Source organism: Heloderma suspectum, chromosome 11 (genome assembly GCF_057233095.1).
Source record: "Heloderma suspectum isolate Gila_16-S chromosome 11, 16-S_ref, whole genome shotgun sequence".
Classification (NCBI taxonomy): Eukaryota; Metazoa; Chordata; class Lepidosauria; order Squamata; family Helodermatidae; genus Heloderma; species Heloderma suspectum.
Window position 1 is genome coordinate 7,096,623 of NC_139468.1, and position 27,949 is coordinate 7,124,571.

At 49.2% G+C, this 27,949-nt stretch overlaps 1 protein-coding gene across 1 annotated transcript; it reads right to left on the reverse strand.

Moving 5' to 3' along the window:
• Positions 1 to 220: 220 nt before the first annotated feature.
• LARP6 (La ribonucleoprotein 6, translational regulator) lies at positions 221 to 27,949 on the reverse strand. The gene is made up of 3 exons (XM_084816402.1): positions 27,397 to 27,949; positions 4,375 to 4,570; positions 221 to 1,798 (listed from the first exon to the last, which is right to left on the reverse strand). Exons 1-3 carry the CDS (start codon positions 27,921 to 27,923, stop codon positions 731 to 733), a joined length of 1,791 nt encoding a protein of 596 aa, XP_084672528.1. The 5' UTR covers positions 27,924 to 27,949; the 3' UTR covers positions 221 to 730.

Sequence of the window (27,949 nt, forward strand, 5' to 3'; positions counted from 1 at the left end):
GCATCCTTTGCAGCATTTAAAGGGTTCTCTACCCATTTTGCTCTACCCATAATCCTTTGCAAAGAAGTTCTGTGGCAGGAGTTTCCTCAGCAGACAAGTCAAAATTTGAAAACCATTGTCTACATATTCTTTAAGAGCACGAATGTTTAACATTTTACACATTCCTTAATCTTAACTCTCATCAGCCTAGCTTTTAGTCCAACAAGCCCAGGAGACAGTTTTAAATATTTTTGTTATTTATTCATAGTACCAAAAATACATTTTTTGGTTGAATTGTAGGCTAGGTAGTGTCTTTCCAACACTAGACAAGATAATAGCAAAATATGAGAGCAAAAACTTGTGTGTTCCTGTCAAAACATTACAAAAAAGAAAGACTTCAACATAGCATTAGCTGAACTGGTACAACTCAGACAATTGCATCGACTAAATATATTTGCACTTTGCCATTTTTGAACAGAGTTTTGCAAATTAAAAAGTTTTCCCCATAAAATGTTCAGTTATAGCTGGCATAAAAATAAAAGTAAAATGCATCAACGTTGAAGAGATTGGTAAAAAAAAATATATATATATATAAAGACAACATAGATTAAGTGCAAATACAAACATACAAAGCTACATGGATACAAAAGCTTTTAAAATGAAAATACTGCCTTGATCCAAGTCCTTGAAGTGATTCAGCGCTGGAATAATTCACTGACTGGAGACCGTGTGGTGTGAACAAAAACAAAGCTTACTCATTCTTTGTGGGCTTACTCCTTTCATGACTGTTATGGAATCCCTTTGTGCCATCTGGGCCTTTGGGTAAACGCAACACTCCAACAGGTAATCCAACTGCACTCTGAATTTTGGGGCTTTGCACTGGGCTACCGACTGGACTTTTCTCTCGCGTTAGAGTCTGAGCTTGCCGCCTCCTCTGAACCCACGGACTACTAGAAGGGGTGATACTACTGTCCGACGAATAATCAGCGCATCTCCTCAATGTCTCTGGACTAGTGCTCAGGCTAAGTCTGCCATCTTCGGCAAGCGGAGACATCCTGGAAACTTTACGCAGGGAAGAAGGGCTGCTCCAAGGGCTTGATCTCGGAGACACGTTGGGGCTGAGGTGATTGTTCTGATAGGAGGAAGGGCTCAATTTGTTGGAAGTGCCGCTTTTGCGTCCCGAAATGGGAGAGGCAGGGTTGCTCTCGGGCTCCGAGGAGCTGTTGGCTGAAGATTCATCGCCAACGTATTGAAGTTCTTCGACTCTCTTATTCATGGATCGTGTCTTGTTAAGACCCTTGCCAGACTCATCGTCACGGTTCTTGACTTTTAGAACCTTCTTTTTGGGTGGCTTCATTCCAATGAGGACCACCTTCATGGCAGTTTCGTGGTCCATAATACACATTGACTCGTGAGCTTTTATAGCAGCATCGACCTCTTCAAACTCCACAATTGCACATTCTTTGGTCCCGACTTGGCTGTACCGGCTACTGAACCTCTTGATATCGGGTGGGATATCCTTCCCCGGCTTCAGGATGCGAACTGATGAAATGACACCATACCTGACGAAGGCTTTAAGAAGATGCTCCAACATCTTCTCTTGAAAGCATCCGTTCTCCTGACCTTCATCTGCAGCATGGAGATCTGACGTCAAGCAGATGTCATAGACAAGTAGCATCTTGCTTGGGAGATTCTCACTAGGGAATACCGGAACGGGGGTGTTTCGCCGAACCTTTCTGCTGTCGTTGTTCAGCTCCAGAACATCAGAATATTTCAGGGCATAAGCTGTGGTTCTCCAGTCGCGGGTCAAGTGTTTTACCTGTAAGTAAGAAACAGTAGCACATTCAGTAAAAGCCAGAGTAGTTCAACAATAAAAGGTAAAGGTAAAGGTGTCCCCAACCAGTCGTGTCCGACTCTAGGGTGCGGTGCTCATCCCCGTTTCTAAGCCGAAGAGCCAGCGCTGTCCGAAGATGCTTCCGTGGTCATGTGGCCGGCATGACTGAACAACAGGACAGGTCTTCATTCACATGTGTCAATTTCCACTAGCTTGGGACAAGTACCAACTGCCTTGGCAAACTAAGGGATACAATTAGTCTGCCATGCCAACCCTTTCAGCGCACATCCAGCGGCATATGCAGCAAGAGAGCCAGGACAGGCTTCCGTGGTGTTAGGATGCCCACATGGCCAGTGCAATGGAACTATAAAGATGTTGTCAAGCTTATTACATTATCGGTGTTGGTCCTCTTCTGAACTAAGGGGACTACTTAGAAACAGATCTTCCTGGTCCCCATACACTTTGGAAAGAGGGTCCAATTGTTGTCTATTCACCGTTAAGCACTGTATGGACTAATTTGCATGCAATGACTAACTATGGGCTAAACAACCCATGGTTAGCGGGGCTGTATGGCAGTGAGCGAGCATACAGACACCCGTCTGCCACTTCCACTTTGCATCTGCTTTCATCCACAACCCAGGAACACCCCATTCCATTGATGCGATGTGCAAACTCAAAACTCTGGGTTGTTGAAGGGCAAACAACCCCTGATTTGTTGTTGGGTTAAAACTCTAGGTTGTTTGTTACTTAGCAACCCAGACTTCCAGATGTGGATGCTGCATTGAACAATCCAGGAGCAAGGAACCCATGACCTAGGGAGGTGGTGGGCTCTCCCACACTGGAGGCATTCAAGACGAGGCTGGACAGCCATCTGTCAGGGATGCTTTGACTTGGATTCCTGCACTGAGCAGGGGGTTGGGCTCAATGGTCTTGTAGACCCCTTCCAACCCTACTATTCTGTGATTCTATGATTCTATGAACTATACCAGGCAACTTTGTATCCTTGCCAAACCTCCTATATCTGCAATTAGATACTTGGCTCAACAATACTACAAGTGAGAAGGATCTTGGAATGGTTGTCGATCACACGCTGAATATGAGCCAGCAATGTGATGTGGCTGCAAAACAGGCAAATGCTATTTTGGGCTGCATTAATAGAAGTATAGCTTCTAAATCATGTTTTGAAGAGAGGACTGAGGGGAGATAGGATAGCTCTCTTCAAGTACTTAAAAGGCTGTCACAGAGAGGAAGGCCAGGATCTCTTCTCGATCATCCCAGAGTGGAGGACACGGAAGAATGGGCTCAAGTTACAGGAAGCTGGATTCTGGCTGAACATCAGGAAAAACTTCCTGACTGTTAGAGCAATATGACAATGGAACCCATTACCTAGGGATGTGGTGGGCTCTCCCACACTGGAGGCATTCAAGATGAAGCTAGACAGCGACTTGTCAGGGATGCGCTGATTTGGATTCCTGCATTGAGCAGGGGGTTGGACTCGATGGTCTTGCAGGCCCCTTCCAGCCCTACTCTTCCATGATTCTATGATTCTGTGAAGGCATTGTTTACAAAAACAGATGCGAAGCGGTGATGGAGCAGGAGGCAGCGTGTTTGCTCTGGTGTGGCCCCACCAATCCATGGGTTAAACAACTCATGCATTGGCATTGCACATGAACCAGGCCTGTATCTATCCACAGGACATAACAGCCTGCTCCTAGACTCTCCAGGATACATAAAACCAAGAAAAGTTTAGAGCGGAAGAGTGGCTTGCACTTCTGAGACTGAACTCAAAGCCACGTTTTGCCTTCCCCAGGTGTCTGCACTCAGATTTATTTATTTATTTCTATACTGCCCAACAGCTGAAGCTCTCTGGGTGGTTCACAAAAATTAAAACCAAAGAGCACACAAATAAACAATATAAAAAGGATGGAGGGCTGAGTCAACCTGAGCTGGCTACCTGAAAACCAGCTTCCACTGGAATCGAACTCAGGTCGTGGGGAGAGTTTCGGTTGCATTACTGCCGCCTACCACTCTGCGCCACACAAGGCTCATAATATAAAATATACAAAACATTAAAACCACAGTATAACAATACAACCAGAATAGAACCAGAATAAAACCGAGCAGCAATGCAGAAATTTAAAATACAGATTTAAAACAGTTTGAAACTAGGAGCTTAAATTGCTGATGTTTCGATATACCTCTAGAGAAGAAGAGTGTGGACCAGTGCAACCTGGTGGCTCTGATGTCAGTGGGGTGGTGAATCTGCTCCGGATTTCGGTCAGAACTCGAAAGGAGCTCTCCAAGGTGTGGAGTGCCTTGGAGAGCTCCTTTAGAGTTCTGACTGAAAACTGCCGTGGATTTATCACCCCACTGACATCAGAGCCACCGGCCTCCCCTGGTGTAGACTTTGTCATTTACATACCTCCAACTAGGTGAACATTCCTTAATCCTATTGAAATCAACAGAAAAGCCAAGATACATACAGGATTGTAGCCTAACTGCACTTTGTTGCCTTCTCCTGGTGTAACCAAGATTTACAGCCACCCTGAAGCAACCCTTACCTTTTTGAAAGATGTCAGCAGTTTGACGCTGACGTACCCCATCTTGTTCCTCCGGACATGCTTCAGGAGGAAGGCATCTTTTTCAAGGTTTTCATCTGAAAAGTAATACTCAATCTGGGCCACTAACTTCAGGATCAGTTCTTGCTCTGGAGGTTTCCAATTGTGGCCAAAGTCGTCCCCGTCATTCTCACCACCGCTGAGGGGGAGAAAAAAAAGAGAGGAAATTGACCAATGCACCTTCACCTTGGCTCATTTTCTCATGCTTACCTCCTCATTTCTTCTTCTTAGAAGAGAAATGCTGCTGCAAGGTGGAAAAGGACTCTTCGAAAAGGTTGCTTCCAAGTTAGGGTCTATTAGTGCTACAGAGGCATTTTTTACCCAGTCAGCTGGGAGTGGAATTAAAATGATGGTTCCATGTGACAATATAGAGCTACATTATCCCCAAGACCAAGATCCTTCTATGATGTTTACTCATAAGTAATCCTCATTCAACAAATGCCCTGGGCAATTTTAATTGGAAGTTTCCTCTTGCCATGCCTGCCAGTTACTGCTTCCCGTTCAGTGCAGCAAGGGCATTAATTATAGATTTCCTTTCATTATTTATTTGTTTATTGTGAAATATTGTGTTTTATGTATTTATTTATGTATTATTATACTTATATCCCACCTTTTTTCCTGTTGCAAGGGACTCAAGGTGGCTTGGGTTCTCCTCCTCTCCATTTTATCCTAACAGTAGGTAGGTTTGATTTTTGTGAATGGCCTAGAGAGCTCTGGCTATTGGGTAGTATAGAAATGAAATAAATAAATAGGTTAGGCTGAGAGTCAGTGACTGGCCCGAAGTCACCTAGTGAATGTCACGGCAGAGTGCAGCCTAGAACCCAGATCTCCTGGGTCCCAGTCTAACAATCTAACCACTATACCACATTGGCATTTTAAATAGCACTATTTCACAATTTTTTTAAAAAAAGGAAAGCAATATGAAAGGAAAGCAATAATTAATTCCTTCTGCCCTTTGCAGGAAACAGGAAATGACTAAATTAAGGGGCAAGTAAGGAATGCCATACTGGCAATGAACATGAAGCAATTAAAGAGGTAGAAGCCACACAAGTCAGTTTGGTGTAGTGGTTAGAGTACTGGACTGGGGAGACCTGGGTTCAAGTGCCCACTCGGCCATGAAGTTCACTGGGTGACTTGGGACCAGTCCCTGACTCTCAGCCTGACCTACCTCACAGGGTTCTTGTGAGGATAAAATGGAGAGGAGGATCATGTATGCTACCTTGGGTTCCTTGGAGGAAAAGGAGGAATATAAATGTAACAAATACATAAAATAATAAACTTGTATTTTTAAATTTAAAACACCACCACAGGTAAGGCCTGAAGGAAGATACGCAATTCCACAAATACTGAAAGGTAGTGGATTGCTGCTGGCATATCTTCTGGGGTTATTCATTCTCTTATGTGTGGTTCCCTGTGGTAGAACAGGGAAGAAAGCATGTGAATCCAGTGGAGGTGATGGCTCCGACGTCAGAAGGGCAGTGAATCTGCTCCGGGTTTCAGTCAGAACTGGTCAGAACTCTAAAGGGGCTATCCAAGGTGCTTCACACCTTGGACTGGTGAAATCCACATATCCCTGGAAGAATTTGACAGCTCACCAGCACTGAGAATAAGGGACAAACCTGGGCTCTCTTCACATTGACAAGCATGCATGACTTGCTGATGTCAAGCCCAGAAAAAGGTTTTCTTTAAAAAATTGAAGGAAAATAAAACACACAGTCTAATGCCAAGAAATATGGAATCCTTCAACCTACGTATGGCAAATTCAAAGCACAGTTTGCATATACTAATAAGTAAACTCATTTGCAGCATAGATCCTTATGTAGCCAAAACAACAGCACTCACAACAAGAGGCTTGGGGGAATTCCAAGGTTTGCAGAAGTACAAAAATATATTTGGGGAAAAAATATCTATGGCAGTGGGGAGGAATCCCAAACAGCCCAATGAAAACTGATGTTCACTGCTCATTGGCCACACAATGCTGGCTAACCAGAAAACTGGGGGGTGGGGAATGGGGTATTCTGGAAGAGAGTATAGCTTGCTGGTGAGAACCCAAGCAGGAGCACTCCATGCTGCAACTTTCTTTTGCAGGCCCCACTTGTAGCTGCTTATTCAGCATAATGCACTCTGCTAGAAGATACACCCTCTCAACATGTCAAGCTGGAGTGCCTGACAACCCGGAAGGCCCCCCCCCCAATCCCAGATGCATGGAGGCAAGCTATTATTCAGTGGCAAGGAAAGAGGCACTCCGCACATATTTAGAGGCAAACTAGTGATTGCCCTCGTTTCAAGGCAGGGCTCTGACACCAGAAAGAGGCTATGGTGCTAAGCACTGGCTCAAACCATGTCCCGTATCTAAGCAATCCCATGTGCACTGAAAGGACTCAGATGCCGACGCCTCCCTGCAGCTGCATGTGCGCTCCAAGCTGTAGCTTCCAATTCTCTTCCACTGAAGGCGGGGTCTGAACGAGCACAAGATTTCCCAAAAGATGCCTCTTTCCTGGCAGCCCAGCGACCACAAGCTTATTCCAGAGGCGGATCTCGTCCGAAAGGGGGGAGTTGTCCTCTCCTGTTGCAAACCGCAAACACCACTGCATGCCCTTAAAGAAAAAGCAAGCTGAAAATCCAGGACTCTGGCTGCCTCCCGGGCTGCTGTGACTGGCTCCTGTCCCTGGGACATCACAGACGACCAACGCATCACGCAGGTACAGGGCGAGATAAGCTGGAAGTAATATCCTGGCTAGAAGAAGTAATATGTTGAGTAATATACAACCCGGTGTGGGGACCTGCAACAGAACGCTGCAGCGTGTGTCTAGCCCCTAACAGAAGTGTGTGCGGGCGGGGGGATTTTTGAAGAAAAGAAAGAAGGATCCTTTTTCTCACTATCTCCTCCCCCGCCAAAAAAAAAAAAACCCAGCAGGAGAAGGAGAGAAAAAGATGCCACAGGTCATGATGAAACAGCCCCAGCCTGCCGTTGTATAATAGTCCTAAGATGGAGTAGCAGAGGTGAAGCTGGCCACAGCAGTGGTAGAGCACATGGTTTACAGAGAGAAGGTCCCAGGTTCGATCCCCGGCATCTCCAGGTAGGACTAGGACAGGCTCCTGCCGGACATCCTGGAGAGGTCAGGGCTTGCATCAAGGGTCGGCATGGTTGGGCATCTGCTGAGGGCCCACACCCCAGCAGGGGCCCACTGACAAGAGCCCCCTGGACTCGCTCCTCCTCTTCACCATGGCAACCTGCTTGTCCACCCGCCTCTCGCTCCGGCCCGGATAACAGTGGTGATGAGAAGCAGGAACAGCAGATGCCGTGGCCCACGCGCTCCCTGCCTGTCAAGCAAGCAAGTGGGAGCAAGCAGGGCCAGCGTCACAGGTAGGCATGGTTGGGCACTTGCCATGGGGCCACACCCCGGCAGCGGCCCCCTGACAAGAGTTCTCCTCCTCTTCGCCACTGCAACCTGCTTGTTCACCCGCCTCTCGCTCTGGCCCAGGCAGCAGTGGTGGTGAGGAGGAGGAGCAGGAGATGCCGCGGCCCACGCGCTCCCCAGCTCTCTGCCTGGCAAGCAAGCAAGTGGGAGCAATGGTGAGGGCGGGGGGAGGAGCAAGAGCGCCAGGAGACACTTGTGCTAAGGCAGGGGGCCCATGGAGGGGGTCACGCCCAAGTGCCCTCCGAAGCCTGGAGCTGGCACTGAGAAAAGTTATGCCACAAGAAACACATTAGCCTTCAATACTGGGGCGGTCAGAAGGCAGAACAGTTTAACAGCAGCAGCAACAAAATGACACACACACCTGCTACACTAAATCATACTGCTGAAATGAAGAAAGCTTGGAGTAATGCACTCTACGTGGGGCTGCCCTTGAAGACCCATGAAGCTGCGACTTGTGCAAAATGCGGCAGCCGGATTAATAACTGGGACCAGAAAGTCTGAGCACGTTACGACCAATTCTAGCCTGCCCGCCTTGGCTGCCTGTGTCAGGGCGGACACTGAGCCCATAGAATCCCAGAGTAGTTCTGATTCGGAGGAAGAGCAGTCGCTCCTGGGAGAGGAGCGCGCCCCTTTTTCCCAGGGCCCGCAGCTGACAGAGATTCCTCCCACCAACATTCCTAGATTAGAAAGCAGTCCAGGGAGTGACCCAGCACAGATAGCAGACTGGGTGGATGTGCGGCGCAGACGCAGAGAGCGGCGCCAAATGGAGGGCGCGGAAAGGAGGCGTAGCGCCCGGTTGGTGCTCAAAGAACGGTTGCGCCCAGAGGATCCAAGGGAAAAGGGGAGGGACTCTCCCTAGTCCTTACATTCAGGGGTCTGCCAGTAATTGCCTTTCAAACGGGGACCAAGCTGTCAAGGGCTCCTTGGAGGGCTCTCTCAGTCTAACCCAGTAGCCAAGTCCAGACGCAGACAAAGGGATTCTTTTCAAAGCTTTATTCTTCTCTTACAACTTACAACTCTACAGGTAGCAACTAGATCTGAGCAGCAGCATCCCTATGCCCTAAGTTGGAACAGTTGGTCCCCGTTTGAAAAGCAATTACTGGCAGACCCCTGAATATAAGGACTAGGGAGAATCCCTCCCCTTTTCCCTTGGATCCTCTGGGCGCAACCGTTCTTTGAGCGCCAACCGGGCGCTACGCCTCCTTTCCGCGCCCTCCATTTGGCGCCGCTCTCTGCGTCTGCGCCGCGCATCCACCCAGTCTGCTATCTGTGCTGGGTCACTCCCTGGACTGCTTTCTAATCTAGGAATGTTGGTGGGAGGAATCTCTGTCAGCTGCGGGCCCTGGGAAAAAGGGGCACGCTCCTCTCCCAGGAGCGACTGCTCTTCCTCTGAATCAGAACTGCTCTGGGATCCTATGGGCTCAGTGTCCGCCCTGACAGCCTGTATGTTTCTGAGCCTGATTCAAGGTGCTGGTTTTACCCTTTAAAGCCTTACGCAGCTTGGGACAGCAGTACCTGACGGAATGCCTTTCCTGACTTGAACCTACCCAGACACTATGATCAACATCTGAGGCCCTCCTCTGAGTGCCTCCTCCAAGCGAGGCTCAGAAGGTGGCAACAAGGGGAGGGCCTTCTCAGTGGTGGCCCCCGGACTTTGGATGGAATGAGCTCCAGAAGCCCACCTGGCACCAACATGGTCATCTTTTGGTGCCAGGGTAAAACAGCCCTTTACTCCCAGGCATTTAAGGGCATATAATGGTGCACTTATGTCAGCTGTCTTGAACAGCTGTTATTGAAATTGCTTATTGATATTATTTTTAGGTATTTAAATTGTTTTCAGTTTTGTATGTTAAAAATTTTTAAACTATGTTTTATGATAATGTTGTATTATATAATGTTCTATAATGTTTATAATGCTGTAGGGTGTTTTTGGGGGGAGGGGGCGAATTGTTGTGAACTGCCCAGACAGCCTTGGCTATTTGGTGGTACAAGGAAACAGAAAAAGGTGAGCATCCAAAGTAGATCACAAAGAAGAGAAACAGGTTCTCAGGATGCAAAAATAAATTTATTATAGGAAGGTTGCTTCCTATAATAAATTTCTTTTTGCATCCTGAGAACCCGTTTCTCTTCTCTGTGATTATCTGGTGGTGTAGAAATGAAATGAATAAATAAATGAATGTTGTTGTTCAGTCATTCAGTCGTGTCCGACTCTTCGTGACCCCATGGACCATAGCACGCCAGGCCTTCCTGTCCTGCGCTCTCTCCCGGAGCGTGCTCAAGTTCATATTCATTGCATCCGTGATGCTATCTAGCCATCTCATCCTCTGCCGTCCCCTTCTCCTTTTGCCTTCAGTCTTTCCCAGCATCAGCGTCTTTTCCAGGGAGTTTTCTCTTCGCATTAGGTGGCCAAAATATTGGAGCTTCAGCTTCAGTATCTGTCCTTCCAATGAGCACTCAGGGTTGATTTCCTTTAGGATGGACTGATTTAACCTCCTTGCAGTCCAGGGGACTTGTAAGAGTCTTCTCCAGCACCACAGTTCGAAAGCATCAATTCTTCGGCGCTCAGCCTTCCTTAAAGTCCAGCTCTCACAGCCATACATTACTACTGGGAAAACCATAGCTTTGATTAGACGGACCTTTGTCGGCAAGGTGATGTCTCTGCTTCTTACTATGCTGTCTAGGTTGGCCATAGCTTTCCTCCCCAGGAGCAAGCGTCTTTTAATTTCATGGCTACAGTCACCGTCTGCGGTGATCTTGGAACCCAAGAAAGTAAAATCTGTCACTGCTTCCATTTCTTCCCCTTCTATATGCCAGGAAGTGATGGGGCCAGATGCCATGATCTTCGTTTTTTTAATGTTGAGTTTCAAACCAGCTTTTGCACTCTCCTCTTTCACCCTCAACAAGAGGCTCTTTAGATCCTCTTCGCTTTCTGCCATTAGGGTGGTATCGTCTGCATATCGGAGGTTGTTGATAATTCTCCCAGCAATCTTAATTCCGACCTCTGATTCATCCAACCCGGCATTTCTCATGATGTACTCTGCATATAAGTTAAATAAGCAGGGTGACAATATGCAGCCTTGTCGTACTCCTTTCCCAATTTTGAACCACTCGGTTGTTCCATGTCTGGTTCTTACTGTTGCTTCTTGACCCTCGTACAGGTTTCTCAGGAGACAGGTAAGGTGGTCTGGTACTCCCATCACTTTAAGAATTTGCCACAGTTTGTTGTGATCCACACAATCAAAGGCTTTAGCGTAGTCAATGAAGCAGAAATAGACGTTTTTCTGGAATTCTCTTGCTTTCTCCATGATGCAGCGAATGTTGGCGATTTGATCTCTAGTTCCTCTGCCTCTTCGAAACCCAGCTTGTACTTCCGGTAGTTCTCGGTTCGCATACTGCTGAAGCCTAGCTTGTAGGATTTTGAGCATCACCTTGCTGGCATGTGAAATGAGCGCAATTGTGCGGTAGTTTGAACACTCTTTGGCGTTGCCCTTCTTTGGAATTGGAATGTAAACTGACCTTTTCCAGTCTTGTGGCCACTGTTGAGTGTTCCAGATTTGTTGGCATATTGAATGCAGCACTTTAACAGCATCATCTTTTAGGATTTTCAATAGCTCGGCTGGAATACTGTCATCTCCGCTAGCTTTCTTGTTACGAATGCTTCCTAAGGCCCACTTGACTTCACTCTCTAGGATGTCCGGCTCAAGTTCAGTGACCGCACTATCATGGCTATCAGGGACATTCAGATCTTTCCTGTATAGTTCTTCTGTGTATTCTTGCCACCTCTTCTTAATCTCATCTGCTTCTGTTAGGTCCCTGCCTTCTTGGTCCTTTATCATGCCCGTCTTTGCACAAAACGTTCCCTTGAGATCTCCAATTTTCTTGAAGAGATCTCTAGTCTTTCCCATTCTGTTGTTTTCCTCGATTTCTTTGCATTGTTCATTTAAGAAGGCCTTCTTGTCTCTCCTTGCTATTCTCTGGAACTCTGCATTCAGTTGGGTATATCTTCCCCTTTCTCCCTTGCTTTTCGCTTCCCTTCTTTCCTCAGCTACTTGTAAAGCCTCCTCAGACAGCCACTTTGCTTTCTTGCATTTCTTTTTCTTTGGGATGGATTTCGTTGCTGCCTCCTGAACAATGTTACGGACCTCCGTCCATAGTTCCTCAGGCACTCTGTCTATCAGGTCTAATCCCTGAAATCTATTCCTCACCTCCACTGTATATTCATCAGGGATATGATTTAGGTCATACCTGAACGGTTTAGTGGTTTTCCCGACGTTCTTCAATTTAAGCCGAAATTTTGCAAGAAGCAGCTCATGATCTGAGCCACAGTCAGCTCCAGGTCTTGTTTTTACTGACTGTATGGAGCTTCTCCATCTTTGGCTGCAAAGGACATAATCAATCTGATTTCGATATTGACCATCTGGTGATGTCCATGTGTAGAGTCGCCTCTTGTGCTGTTGGAAAAGAGTGTTTGCTATGATCAGCATGTTCTCTTGGCAAAACTCTATTAGCTTTTGTCCTGCTTCATTTTGTACACCAAGGCCATGCCTGCCTGTTATCCCGGTGATTTCTTGACTTCCTACTTTAGCATTCCAATCCCCTATGATGAAGAGGACATCTTTTTTTGGTGTTAGTTCTAGAAGGTGTTGTAGGTCTTCATAGAACCGATCAACCTCAGCTTCTTCGGCCTCAGTGGTTGGGGCATAGACTTGAATTACTGTGATGTTGAATGGTTTGCCTTGGATTCGTACTGAGATCATTCTATCATTTTTAAGATTGTACCCCAGTACTGCTTTTCCCACCCTTTTGTTGACTATGAGTGCTACTCCATTTCTTCTAAGGGATTCTTGCCCACAATAGTAGATATGATAGTCACCTGAATTAAATTCGCCCATGCCTGTCCATTTTAGTTCGCTGATTCCCAAGATGTCGATGTTCAATCTTGCCATCTCATGTTTGACCACCTCCAGCTTACCTTGATTCATTGATCTGACATTCCAGGTTCCTAAACAATATTGTTCTTTACAGCATCGGATTTTCTTTTCACCACCAGACACATCCACAGCTGAGTGTCCTTTCGGCTTTGGCCCAGCCGCTTCACTCTTTCTGGCGCTACTTGGAAATACCCTCTGCTCTTCCCCAGTAGCATATTGGACACCTTCCGACCTGAGGGGCTCATCTTCCGGCGTCATCTCGTTTAGCCTTGTGATACATTCCATGGGGTTTTCTTGGCAAGAATACTGGAGTGGGTTGCCATTTCCTTCTCCAGTGGACCACATTTTGTCAGAACTCTCCGCCATGACCTGTCCGTCTTGGGTGGCCCTTCACGGCATAGCTTATGGCTTCATTGAGTTACGCAAGCCCCTTCGCCACAACAAGGCAGTGATCCATGAAGGGGAAATAAATGAATAACCATTAACAATTTTTTCCATGGAAGAGCGGTGAGATCCTTTCAGCTCTGCTGCTCAAAACAAATCCCTGGGCTCAGAATTCTTTCTTTCTGATTGTTTGTCTTTTGCACCAGGCTCTGGTTGGCAGACCTCAGGGTTCTAATAGATCCCACAAGCCTGAAGTCTGCCCATCTCTGCCTCAAGGGAACTTTCCCTAACAGGGCTGCAACTCTGCTCTGACCACTGAATAAACTGGTATGTGGGTGACAGCAATATTTCTGAAACAGGAAGAGTATTGTCTTAGATCAGGCGTGGGCAACCTGGCGCCCTCCAGATGTTTTGGATGACAACTCCCATAATCCCCGACCAGTGGCTATGTTGTCTGGGGCTGATGGGAGTTGTAGTCCACAGGGCAGCAGATTCCCTATCCCTGCCTTAGACGATGCACACATGATATGTAGCAGGGCGCTTCACCTCAGAAGAGGCATTCTACTTGCCTGAGAGGAAGGGGGAACACCTCTTTTGAGATGGGCTTGCTTTTGAGAACACCTCTGCAGTCTTTATACCAGGGCTGGGCAACCTGTGACCCTCAATGTCCTCTCATTCCTGGCCACTGAGCACCCTCGCTGTGGCTGGTGGAAGCCCAGCCACATCTGGTTACCCACTCCTGCTGTATAAGTACTTGTATTAAGAATAATTTCTCTTTTTAAAGTATCTGCTGCCCAATTAATCAGAGCACCTTTGGAGTCAGTCGGTTCAGTTTGGGCACAACTCTATAGGACAACAACCCATACAAAGCAATACCCCAGTCCTGCCAAACTGAACGGATGGTGCCACCTTCAAAACCGGATTAAGGCATGCTTACGGAAACCAAAGTAAAGGCTTTGGATGGGGGTGTTATGTGTGTGGGTGGGGCTGAAAGAACCTCCAATGGACTTCATCAGTGCTAATGGTTTTCTTTCAAAATATCCAGAAAGGTAGGAGGAGGTTATATTATTCTAGAGAACATGAATGTCAAAAAATAAACACTCAGGCAGCCAGAAAAACAACCCTATTAGATTGTGACTCATCTGCCTGCGAGTCATGCTGGAAACAAAACACAGGCAAGTGTCAATGGTAATCCATTGTCCTTCGCCCTTCAAAGCTTCTGGAGCATATTAGCAAACTGATTTCTTTCTGAATATTGACACAAACAGCCTTTTTTGTGGGGATTGGGTGTATGTGCCAGGGGAAGATACCCTGCTTATTCTCTTTTGAGCCAAGTGTCACTTGTATGACAGGACTTTGATTTATTTATCTGTTGGGCCATCCTTTCAGCAGGTGTCAACATCATCCAACCACTTGCAAATAAATCCAGGTTCCTGCCCTCTTCAATAATACCTGTAGCAATAGAACTGGACGGAAGTGGCCAAGAGAGCTTGAATATTATACCAGATGCAGACTACAGAGAAAGGGGAGCAACAGGTGAGCAAGCCAAGGCATCTGGCTGGTCAATTCTAGTAGCAGAACAGTGGGCTAGATGGACCCTTGGTCTGATCCGTGCAATGTTGTTCTTGTGTCCATAAGAGAATGTGGAGCGGACGTGGTGTGCCAACACTGCAGACTCCCTGCTCCCAGCATTCACATGGCCATTTTTGAGATATCATTGTGACTACAAAGCCAATGCAACCCTTCGTGTTGCTGCAGCGAAGCAGGCAGGGAGAAAGCACCACAAAGCCCTTCCCTGCCAGAAGGAGCATGCAGCTCCAACTGACCGCTCCCTGGGACGGCAGGCTCCGGCCTCATCCATCCGCCAGAGAACGTCACGGCAGGTTAAACGTCACGGCGAGGGAGAAGCCAGCATTACCTGAGACATCGGCCAGGTAAGGAACAGATGCAGGGGGCTTGTTTCATAGAATGCTAGAACAGTGGGGTTGGAAGGGGCCTACAAGGCCATCGAGTCCAGCCCCCCGCTCAATGCAGGAATCCAAGTCAGAGCATCCCTGACAGGTGGCTGTCCAGCCTCGTCTTGAGTGCCTCTCTAGGTGGTGGGTTTCTCCCTTCCCTGCCAGAAAGAACACCTGTAAGGACTCTGAAACCAAGAACCGGTGCCTGCATTTGGCTTTTTTCTTCCTCCCTCCCTCCCAATCCCTTTTCCGTCATGACTTTTACAGTGATGTAGTGGAACCAGGGCTCACGGGGATGTAGCCACAGCACTTTCTTTATTATTAGCAGGGACAATGAGCTGCAATTCTCACAGTATCTTGGGGGAAGGCAAGAATGAATTTCCCCAGCAACAATACATTTTTCTGTATTGTAATGCAAACTGTTTTGGGGTGGCTGGGTCTTGAATGGGCAATGAAGACCCATTAGTGCTACAAAAGACCTGCTCCTGACAGGAGATAAAACTGCTAGAACTGGTTTGTTGCTATGGATCAACAGGGCTGCCTGCCACTTTGGACTCTCCTGGGGTGTGTGTGTGTGTGTGGGGGGGGGGGCTATGGGGAACTGTCATCATGACCACCTGCACTTCAAAACACCATAAGCCTGCTTACACTGGTTGCCTGTATGTCTCCAAGCCTGATTAAAGGTGCTGGTTTTATCCTATAATGCCTTACAACGGCTCAGGACCACAATACCTGTTGGAGCACCTCCCCCAGCATGAACCTCCCCATACACTACATTTGTCTTCTAAGGTCCTCCTCCATGTGCCTCCTCCAAGGATGGCTCAGAAGGGGGCAACAAGGGAGAGGGCCTTGTCAGTGGTGGCCCCCCAATTCTGCAACGATATCGCAGAGGCCTGCCTGGCGCCACCAATATTACCTTTTCAGCACCTGGTCAGACATTTGGCAGCATATGATGAGGTTCTAATCAAGTCCTGGATTTTTCTTATTGTTGTTTCAGATTGTTTAGATGTGTGTGTCTATGTGCTGTCTGTTTATATGTTTGCGTGTAAATTGTTTTTTATTATGTATTTTAATGGCTTTTAATATTTGTAAACCACCCAAAGAACTTTGGCTATTTGGCGGTATAGAAATGTAATAAATGAAATAAAAATGAATGCAGACGGCGTCAGGCTCAATCCCTGACATCTCCAGGTTTTGGGGTTTTTTAAGGAGACCATTAGCAGAGCCAAGGACCCTGCTGGGCATTGGCAACTGCCCATGAATGCCTTGTGCCAATGCCTGTCCCATCCCTGGTGTCTCTCTCCAAAGAGCATTTTTCTTCCAACCAAGTTAAATTCTGATATCAGGGCTCAGCTGACAGAAAAAAATGGGGGTGCAAAGAGAGAGAACGAGAGAGCGTGAGAGAGTGAAAGTCCCCTTTGCATTAAGAATCACCCCCCCCTACTTTATACACGACTGGAAAAGACTTGCGCTCAAATCAGTCATCACTGTAGCCGTCTTCCCTTGCCTCAGAACCTACCACCACGAAAGCTGCAAAACTCTTCCTTTTGAACACTCATTCTCAGGCTGTACTCCAAGCAATGGGGAGAGAAAAGCCAACCCACACAAGTGTTTCCTCTTTACACAAATACTTGTGTACTTATTTCTAAGCAACCAACAGAGCCAAAATATTTGGGGATTGATTGCTGTATTTTGCAACGGATCACTTGAAAGAAAAAAAAAACACTTAAAAAAAAAGAAAAAAGCAACATCTTGAAAGAAGTAGTGAACAACAGCTAAGTGAGAGAACAAGAGACCAAGAATGCACTATAGTATTTCAGTGCTCAGCTGGGCTGGAACTGCTTCTGTGATTGGCCAGTGGCCAATTTTCGTTCTGCGCTAACAGCAGAATTACCACCAAGTGAAGTTCAATCCTCGAATTCTCCAGGTCGGGCTAGGAAATAATCCTGCCTGAAACCCATATACTTAAGCGTGGATTCCATTTGGGTTAGGGGCCTCGTAAGAAAAGAAGATTCCAAATGGAGCGGCAAGTAAATCTCAAAGGACCGCAAAGTTGTTGTCATGGCCCCCAATCTTGGTTTCGACATACACGCAAGCCACACAGTGCAGTGAAGCAGAATTTAGGATGGAGGCAGGCGTGTATTTCCCTGCAGGCTCAAAGATGCTCAGAGGGGTGTTGAAACTGAAGGGGGATCTGATCTCACCCTCTTAGCACACTAGCAAGTGCTATTTTTGCGAGCGCCGCAAATTAGGAAGGACATACAGGGTATGTGTGTATGAGGAGCCAAAGACAGGCTGTAATCTTCTTAGCACCCCGAAGCTCTGTGTTCAGAGTCATACTTTCCAACAGCACCACAGTCTCGCTCCAGGTGTCTCTAAACGGCGCAACCCTATGCATGTCTACTCAGTGTCAGGAATGATTCTGAGCGTGTGGAGAGAGTTAGCAGCTCAGATTCAGAGCGGGAACAGCCAGAACTGGAGGAGGCTTCCTCCCTAGTGAGCTCAGATATGGATAGGCGTTCTTCTCAGGAACATGGCTTGCAGATGGCTCGACCTGAAGGCCCCCCCCCTTCCTCCCCCATGAGAACCCAGGTCTCGGAGGAGGAGAGAGTGTGGGGTGTGACCTGAGCGATGCTCAGTCCAGCGCAGAGTCCAGCGCAGAGCGAAGCGGGAAAAGTTAGGGGTGGAGCTCAGACGTTCCACCTGGTTGTCTATGCATGATAGCTTAAGTAGGGGGGCACAACTGTAAGGGAGAGGCATCCCCCCCTAAGTTATTCTGGCCAGCAAGTTCTTGTTCAAACTGCCCGCAAGGTCTCCGATTCCCACTTGGCTCCTCTATTGATATTGTCAGGGTGGACACTGAGCCCATAGAATCCCAGAGTAGTTCTGATTCTGAGGAAGAGCAGTCGCTCCTGGGAGAGGAGCGCGCTCCTCTTTCCCAGGGCCAACAGCTGACGGAGATTCCTCCCACCAGCACTCCTAGCTTAGATAGCAGTCCTGGGAGTGACAGAGCGCGGGAAGCAGACTTGATGGACGCGCATCGCCGACGCAGAGAGCGGCACCAAATGGAGGGCGCAGAAAGGAGGCGTAGTGCCTGGCTGGCGCGCAAACAATGGCTGCGCCCAGAGGATCCAAGGGAAAAGGGGAGGGACTCTCCCTAGTCCTTAAGTTCAGGGGTCTGCCAGTAATTCCCTTTCAAATGGGGACCAACTGTTCCAACGTAGGGCATAGGTACTCTGCTGCTCATATCTAGTTGCTAAGAGTAGCGTTGTTAAGTTGTAAAAGAGGAATAAAGCTTTGAAAAGAATCCCCTTGTCTGTGTCTGGACTTGGCTACTGGATTAGACTGAGAGAGGCCTCCAAGGAGCCCTTGACAGATATTCGTAATTGTGTGGAGTAGCTGTTTTCCTTTGTAGCCTGAGAGTCTCTGAGGATTTGCATTTGTAAGGAACCTGGTCGCTAACTAATAAAGTAGTGAGCCTGAGGCCTGGTGCCTTGGAGTGCGTGACTGCCAACGGAGAGAACCAAGGGACCTGACACTCAGAAGTCAGTCCCACCGCATTCAATGGGCCTTTCTTAAGCGCATAACGGACTGCAGCCTGAAAGATTTCCCGGAAGCGGTAGCTGCTGCAGCAAAACAAACCGAGAGTCTTTTGGTACCTCAAAGACTAACACACGTGTTAGAGCATAAGCTTTTGTGGGCTAGAGCCCACCTCATCAGATGTGGTCGCCAGGCGTCATCAGAGTAGGATCACAGCAGCTCCATACAAATCTGTTTCTTACATCCATGGCTTGGTCAAAGCTATGGCCAAAAAAAGCAAATTCCTGTGCTGGTGTCTGTACTGAGTCACCCTGGACCGCTCCCTTGCTTATGCGTGTCTTTACTGAAAATACCCCATCTTTCCATTAGTATGCCTGAAGACAGCATACCACAACAGTCCAAATACAAAATGTGTTATATAAAACCACCAGAAAAGGGGTCAGGAGACAGCAAGGAGAAAAGTCAGGTCACCAGGGAGTTTAAAGCATTGGCAGTTTGGGAAACCTGAACAGGAAAGTCTGCGTGAGCCAGCAGAAGGCCCATCAGAGAGAGGGCCAGGCGGGACTCTCTCAGAAGGGAGCCCCACAGGCTAAGGGAATGGCTACAGAGCAGCCATCTCTCTGGGACACATGCAATTCGGACCCAGCGATTCTGAACGTGTGTAAAAACGTAAAGCTTTCTGGCAGTTACCACATCTCCTCATTCCCAAGATCCTCCTTGCAACTCCATATCACAAAGGATCCCAACAGCGGTTCGCGTGTCGTGTCTGTGAGTTAGAAGAATGACGCACCACGTGGATTTTCACCTAGGGTTGTCAGCACGTTCTATGCAGGGCCCTTCTAACAAGCCCAGATGGCTTTTAAAGATGTGTTTGCTGCTTACTGTGTGACAGCTATCCTTGACCTATGTTCCAGATCAGGTGGAAAGCTGGAGAGATCCTGTCCACACCACCACTGCTGCCAGAGGATGGAGAAATGAGTGACATTAACCGGAACGTCACTGACATCAGGGTTAGGATGGACATCAAGCCCCCTCTAGCACCGCCAACTGGGCGTGGACAAGAGCCCAGGAAACGGACCAGCAGGTAAGGCCACGTGGCTACCACGCATTGGCACAAAATTTAGCCATAGTAAAGAAGTAACAATATAAGCCTTGAAGAAGAGCAACACACATACTTTGGAAGGTGTTTTCAAAATGATGAGAAAGGAAGTAAGAGAGGATCAGACAATTTCACAAAGGATGCCTCTAACCATGACTAGTAAATGTTACGCAGTGAAATGAAACCTCCATTGTCAGAGGCGGTGTATCTCTGGTTACAAGCTGCTTGGGAGCAACAGCTGGCAAGGGCTATTGTGCCTTCAAGCCCTGCTTGTGGGCCTCCACGAAACATCTGGCCAGCAGCTGTGAGAACCAAGAGTCAGGCCTAGACAAACCTTTGGCCTGATCCAGCAGGGCTCTGCTCCTTAACTGTAGGCTGGGGGAGGGGGGAAGAAGCTGCAGTTCAGTGGTGAGGGAAGAGACACTCTGTACATGCTCAAAGGCACCTTTTCCATTGTTATTTCACATCTGTTTAAAGCAGGGGTTTGAACCTCACAGGCCAGTGGTCCAAATCCCATGAGCCTCAGTGGTTCCCCAGATGGCCAAACCCATGTCCACTGGCTCCACCTCCTTTCCCCTGACTGAAAACCTTTTGGTGGCTTCCTTCTTTTGCACAGGTCTTTTCCCCCCAGTTCTAAAAGGCGGAAATGGCTCCCCTAAGGCTTCATTACTGGCAGTAAAAGCTTTCAGCTAAAAGATGCAGATAGTTTTTGTATTTTGGCTGAAAGAGGTTCAACACCCCTGGTTTAAAGGCCTTAAATTCACAAGAATGGCCTAGATTCGGTCACTTTGCCTCCCTGATTTGAGAAAAAGAGTGACAATATTTCCCTAATATGCCATCTGCCTCTCACACTAAACTCATACTTCACCACAAACTGAAATTGGTTTTCCCATCACTTCACGCTAGAGTTTCTTGAGAAAAAAAACTGAGTATGAGCACAGAAAAACAGCAGGTTTTAAACCAGCCAAAGTAACCCCTAGGAATTTTAGGTACAGGCCTTCTGGAACAGGATTGAGGTTCCAGATCTCTCATTGTTCGGATTACTTCAGGAACTATATAGCTGGCCTTCTGAGTAGTCTTCTGCTGAAACAAACCTTCCTACTTTTGAATGGACAGTTAAGCAGTTCTAATGCTGCCAAGAAATAGCAGCCTTGAGTGAGAAACTGGAAGCCTTCTCAAAAGCCAACTCAGAATGCAAAAAGCAGGCATTCTAGGCCTTCCCCAAAGACTGCATGCATACTTCCAAACACACCTCTCTGCAACCATGAGGGCCATGTACTTAAAAAGCAAAAAAAAAAAAAATACAGGCAGAAGCTCAACATACAAACATGGGCATCAGCTTGTGCTTTCACGGTAAACGACAGTACGCTGAGTGGAGGAAGAGGTGTACCTGAAGGAGCACCTTCTCCACTATGTTCCTGCTAATTTGATAAGATCATCTTCAGAGGCTCTTCCCTGGGTGCCCCTGACCAGAATGGTGCAACAGGGAAAGAGCCTTCTCTGTAGTGGCCCCTGTCTGTGGAATTCTCCTCCCAGGGAGATCCTCCTGGCATCTTCACCGTACATATTTACACGTCAGTCAAGACCGTCCTCTCTAAGCAGGCATTTAATCTGTTGCTCTGATTCTTAACTTTACTGTGGCTCTTTAACATTTTTAATGTTTTAATATATTGATTGTTGTATTTATTGTTTTGGTTGTTGTTTTATTGTTTTGGGATTTTTATGCTAGTAAACCACCCTGACTGCAACTGCCAGTTGGGTGGTATTTAAATTAACGAACAAGCAAGCAAACATCCCTAGCTATCAATAGGCAGAGGTTAGCTTACCAGGAATTGACAGATCTCCCCCTGACCCTCTCCCACAAGATTTGTGCATCCTTTCAACCTGAGACTTCAGGAAGCTGAGCAAAAACAGCAGGCGAGGGAAGGAGACAGACACAGAAGGCCCCAGAACTACCGCGCTACGCTGCAGCTTTCGGGAATGCCTGCAGCCCCCTCATTAAGTCTGTGGTAATCCAAGATCGTGCCTTCGGTCTTCCGATTCATTTATGTCTAGGTAACTCCCTGTGAACAGCCAGCAGTGCGTCATAGCCCAAAGGGAGACTTCAATGAGCCAATCACGCTAATCAAGCAGCCCAACAGGCTGTCCTGCCCACACTGCAAAGCTTCTACGGATCCCAGCCATCCTAATCTTCTTTTCTCCTTTTCCATGTAAACAGCATCCGGCTAATGAGATTGGCAACCCCCCCCCCCCCAGCCGCGTGGTTCTGATGGAAACGGTACCCAGTGGGTCATCTGTTGGGGGAATGAGAGACTCTTCCATGGAAGGGCTGTAGCTCTGTGGTAGAGCCCCTGTTTTGCACACACAAGGTCCCTGGTTTGATCCCAGGCATCTCCAGGTAGGACTAGGAAAGACTCCTGCCTGAAACCTTGAGGAGCTGCTGCCAGTCAGTGTCAACAATACTGGGCTAGATGGACCCATGGTCTGAGTCCATATAAGGCAGCTTCCAATGTTCCTAATACTGGTCCAGCATCCATGTAACATGTCCCTTCCCCAAATGTGGTTTGGAGATAGGAAACACACTGCAGACTCGTATGCTCCTGGAAACCACTTGATGCAAACTATGGCTAAGGTTTACCAGGCCTGCTTAGAAACCATGGTTGGAAGTGGGTTTGTAGATGAGTTTTGTACAATTCCCTGTTCAGGAGTGGAAAAGGCAACAGGTCTCAAAGTTGGAGTCCCATTCCTCTTTTAAACAAGGTATGCATAAATGCATTCATACACACACACACACTTTTTAAGTTATTAAAAATGTACATTTTCCAGAGGAAAAAAAGAACATACTACGCAGCCAACTTCACCAACATCTCTTCTTTATATCAATGAAAATGGGTTATCAATTGTTATAATTTGTTGACTGTTCCAAAATTGTTTAAACCGCCTCCATTGTTGCTCAGACTTAGCACAAAGCCTCACTCCCTGTCTGTTTAGCTCTGATAATGCAGGTAAAATTCATCTCTTAATATTGATGATGCTGAATTGAATGTGCATTAAAATTAGAAAGGATTTTCTCCCTTATTATGTAGTTTAGATTATTACAGCACGATTCCCCTAAATGCTTCTGCCACCCCATCCTGCCTTTCCTTTCTTGATTCATCAATTTTATTGTATTTGTTTCAAACTTTTTCTTAGTCTACCAATTTCTCTGATACGTTCAGTAGTCGCTGCTTCAAGCTGTGGTGAGGAATACTAGCTAAGATGGCTTTAAAGGAGGATCAAACATGGAAGATGAGGAGGCCTGTCAATGACTATGTGGCATAATGGCAATATGGAACCTCCCATGTCGGAGGCAGCATAGCTCTGAATACCAGTTGCTGTGAAGAAACTGCACGGTGAGCTATTGCCTTCACGTTCTGCTTCTGGCCTTCCCAGAGGCATCTGGTTGGCCAATGTGGAAAGCAGGTTCCTGGAATAGATGGACCTTTGGTGCGATCTGTAGGTCTTTTCTTATCTTTATTAAAAGATAGGATATATGTCTGTCCGTCCGACCATAGCACCAAGACGATGAAACCCAGATGCCTGAACCTTGGCATGCATGCTAGCGGAATGTGTGCACCTTGGGATTATTTTGTTTTTAAAATGCATTAATTGATTTTAATTAATTTAAACGTGTCCATGTGCTTGAAGCCTGCAGTAGCATCTTCAGCCACGAGGGGCAGACTCCCCTAACCAGCACACAGCTTTGCAGTCCATGCAGTTTGAAGCCAGGGGAGATTAGTAGGCCAAGGGACACAGTCATACGTCTGCCCCTTTCCCGCCTGCTGTGGGGCAGCCAGAATGGAACCGACAGGGGAATAGAGCGGGCAGACGCCTCCCTTGGGACGCCTCCCATCTTCACTCAGATGGGTTGGCCGCAACGTATCCAACTCTGACGGCTGCGTACGTTGGCCAGAAGGCTTCGCTGGATCGAACTCAGGCACCTTTCCCACCGCAGTGCCCTTCGGACGTTTCGGCCTGCAACTCCCATCAGCTGCAGCCAGGATAAGCCAGGGATGCGGGGAGTTGCCGTCCAAAACACCCGGAGGGCGCCCAGCCAGGCTGGGAAGACTGAGCTGAAGGCCATTCCAGCCCACACGAAGCCGGGTCCGCCCGCTGGTCTTCACAACACTGAAATCGCCACGGGCTTGGCACGTGCCTCGCGGGCTCCGTCCCCCCGGAGAAAACACCCCCGAGGAGCAGCCGAGCCCCACGCGGACCCGAGGCTGCCACGCACACGGCAGCTGCCCAGGAAAGGCCTCCGAGCGCCGCCAGACGGACCGAGAGGCGCGGGGAGGCGCCCTTGCGCTGCTCCTGCCCGGCGGCGGCAGGTCCAGCAGAGGCGCCCGCTCCCGGCCCGGGGGCCAGGTCAGCAGGAGGAGGCGCCCCCGCCCGGCCCTGGGGGAGCCCTGGGCTCCCGGCCAAAGGCGGCTTGGAGCGCCGCGCGCGCCGGGCTGGCGGCGGCGGCGGCTCGGCGCAGCATCCGGCTCCCGCCGCGCCGGGCTTGCTGCGGGACCGGGCGGCCGCGAAGCCGCGTTGCATCAGGCAGCGCCTTGCGGCCGCGGGGGACACGCAGGCCCGCTGCGGCGGCGAGGGCGCGCCCTCCTCTTCCCCCGTCGAGTGCGGGGCGGGGAAGCGGGCGAGAGCCGCGCGGGGAGCGCGGGCGGCGGCGGCGGCGCCAGGGCGAGCGCTCCGCGGCGCGGGCGGAGAAGCAGCAGCCTCGCTGCCGGGGGGGGGGGGCGGAGGCGCGGGCGCCTCGGGGAGGCGCGTCGCCAGGAGCACAGCACGAGAGGAGCGGAGCGTGAAGGGCGAAGCGAAGAGCTGGGGGAAGAGGCCCGGGGGGGGGGAGGCTTGGAGGGAACCCACGGGGGCGGCGCCGGGAGGATGCTCGGCAAGGCCGCAGTCTGCTCGCGCGCGCGCGGCCTGGCTGGACCCGGCGCCAAACGCGTCTTGAGCAGCCATGTCAGGGCTGAAACGCAACATCAGTGGCAGGCACGGGGGAGGGCATCTTCCGGCAGGGCTGCAGCCGGGCGGGATAAGAGATTCCAGTGCCCCCCCCCCCCGCTCTATGCTTCGAAGGAAAACGACCCTTGGCGCCGAAGGGAGTTTCCCTGGACCGTGGCGTGAGAGGAAAGGGTTCCGCCTCCCTTCCCCACCTGTGGCCCCGATGAAAAATCCTCCCTTCGCCTACGCCTGCTATTAATTTAAAAACAAACCAAGCCAAACCCCGTGGCTGCGAACGACGCGTTTCGCATCGCGTCCGGTCCGGCCCGGCCCACACTCCCAGGGAGCGCTCGCCTCTTTTTGTACCTTGAGTTCCAGCCCGTTAACAGGTGACTGAGGGAGGAGGCAAAGTGGGTTTTGGGGAATACAGTCTCAGGTATTCCACTGATTTCCCGCCAATTCCCAACTAATTTTCTGCCGATTCCTGCTGTGACTAACAAATGTTCGGCCTTCTAGCCAGTGTTCCACTGATTCACTCGCCTGCTCACCAGTGGCGAGTACTGTTCCACCATCAGGCGAGCACCCCTGCATTTCCAGTGGAAGCTCTGCTCATGGGAGAAACTCGTCTTTCTCCAGCACATCTCCAATTCTCAGTAACAGAGAGGTGCCGTCTTTGCCTTACCGTTGGGCTCTTTTTGCAAAAGCCCAGCACAAGTGCCGACAGCCCTCTATTCCCCACATTGATGGCATCAAAGAGTTGGAAGGTACTTCAGAGGTCCTCTAGTCCACCTCAGTGCAGGAATCTTGCAACTCCAGTATCCTTTGACAGATGCCATCCAGCCTCTGCTCAGGAGAGCCCATCATCTCCCAAGGCAGTCTACCAAACAGCTGTTAACTGTTAGGAAATATCTCCTAATGTTTAGACGAAATCTGCTTCCCGTCAATTTCCACCTATTCATTCTGGTCCTGCCCTCTGGAGCATCAGAAAACAGAATCTGCTCCATCTTCTACGCAACAGCCCTACAGATTTTTGAATCCACAAGACTTGGAGAAGCCAACGTTGGTCGAATCCTGAACTTAACACAGCAGCATCAAGTATCACAGCAAATACAACCTCCCTTGAAGAGGGAAGCTACCAAGAGAGCCTCAGAGTCTGAAAATGCAAGGAAAAACTTTAAAGTATCTCAAGCCACCCCATAGGCAGCCACAACCTTATCACAGAACATGATCAAGCAGCTGCAGGATAGACAGAACTGACTCACGGGGCCCGATCCACCAGGAAATTATCATGAGCAAGGCCGAACAGGTCTCATACAACAGTAGGAGAAATCCTTGGTGGATTGCAAGTTTGATTAATTCATGCCTACCGGTGCTGTTTGGATCACCTGCCAAAATACCGTGAGTTCAGCCTTGCCAAAGAAGATTTCACAGAAAGAAAAACAATTGCACTGATTTATCACGACACCTAGCACTCTGCTCAGGTCCTGGGGCAGAAATGCATGGAAAAATATTAAGGAAATGTTCTCCTTAAGGAAAGTACCTACTTCCTTTTCTCCCAGTTGTCAACAGACATGAGAGCAGTGACAGTGTGGACTCTAGTCACCCAAATATGTCCCCCTTATAGTTTCCTATCTAAATGGACTTTTAATTCACAAAATGCTCTGCAGTCTTAGGGTTTGCACTTAGCCACCCTGTGAAAGAGAACTGCAAGTCAGGCAATTTTAGATTCTGCACTTAAGAATTGTACGGCTCTTAAAATGGCAACATGTTCCTTCAAATGGTCTTATGGGGCAAGGGCAGCTTTAGATGGTAAGGGGGTTTTACCTGAATTCCTTAAAAATGTGGTAAGCCACCCCTGCTGCCAAGTTTCAGGACCCTCGTGTTCATTTGGCTGAGTGGGCCCTGGATTTCTGCCCCAGAGTTGGCTTCACTGAAAGAGCTCTTGCTTATCCCCTCCTCCTTTTACAAAGTGGGGGGGGGGGAACCCTGGGGCCTGAAGAAGTATTTATTTCAAATCTGCAGTTGTCAAATATAGGTGGCCTCCAGCGACATACAGGACTTCTGGCGGACCAGTTTCTTCTTGACTCTCCCCTACTCGACTTCATACTATAAGGGTGGGCAGAAATAGAAGTAGGAAGATGCTAGTCCTTTGGATTTAAGCCTGCAGCCCAAGACCTACTTACTAGCGAGTAAGCTGCATTGGACAAGGTGGGACTTACTTCCGAGGAAACATACAGAGACAGGATTGCCCTGTAACGGGTGTGGCCCTAAACACAGTTCCAAGTAACCACGTATAGGGTTGCATAAATAGAAAAAGAGAGGAGGGAGGGGAGAAACTAGTTTGGTCCTGGCCTGGAGAAGTCCAAGAACCCACAGCCCGATTTTAAGCACGCTTACTCTGAAGTAAACCCCACGGAATTCAAAGAGGCAGACCTCTTCCAAGCCCGAGAGAAAGAGAAGCCTGTTGCGTCTTCTGGGACGGAAAGGAGCGAACCTCTCGTGGGGAAAATCGAAGTCTTGTGCCCCAGCGCAAATGGAGGCAACTCTCCAGGGGTGGCGGCGGAGTGTGTGGGGGCTTCGGGTCGGGGTCTCCCCTGGTCGGCAGTGTCAAGCTTTTCCTCCCCCTCCCCCCGGAGGAGGCCGCCCCGTACCTAGATTTCCAGCCACCGCAGCATCGGCCGGAATCGTCTTCGCTGCAGCTGCCGCCGCCTAACGGAGCCAGGCACAGGAGCCCGCGGCGCCGGTCCTCGTCGTCGTCGTCCTCTCGCTCGTCGTCGGGAACCGCGGCCACCCGGATCTCCACCGGGCCGCCGCCCGCGGCCACCACCTCCTCCTCCGGCTCCGCCATGCCGCCCGCGCTGCCCCCAGGCGAGGAGGAGGAGAGAGCTGCCGCCAAGCCGCGCCAGAAGCTCCCCAACAGTCTGCGGAGGAGCAACGCCGCGCCCGGGCCAGCCGCGGGCGGGTCCGCGTCCTCCTCCCGTTGCCGCAGCACTGAGCCCGCCGGAGCCGAGGCGGCGCTTCCAGCTCCTGCCTCCTCCTCCCCGCTCCCCTCCCCGCCACGGCAGCGGGGAGCCGAGGGGCCGGGCTGCCCCCGCCGCTGCCCCCGCCTGGCCTTCGCGGGCGGCGGCAGCAGCCGCCGGAGCAGCCCGTCGATCCAGGCGCGCAGCAGAGCGTACATGCGTAAAGATGGGGGTGGGCGACGGA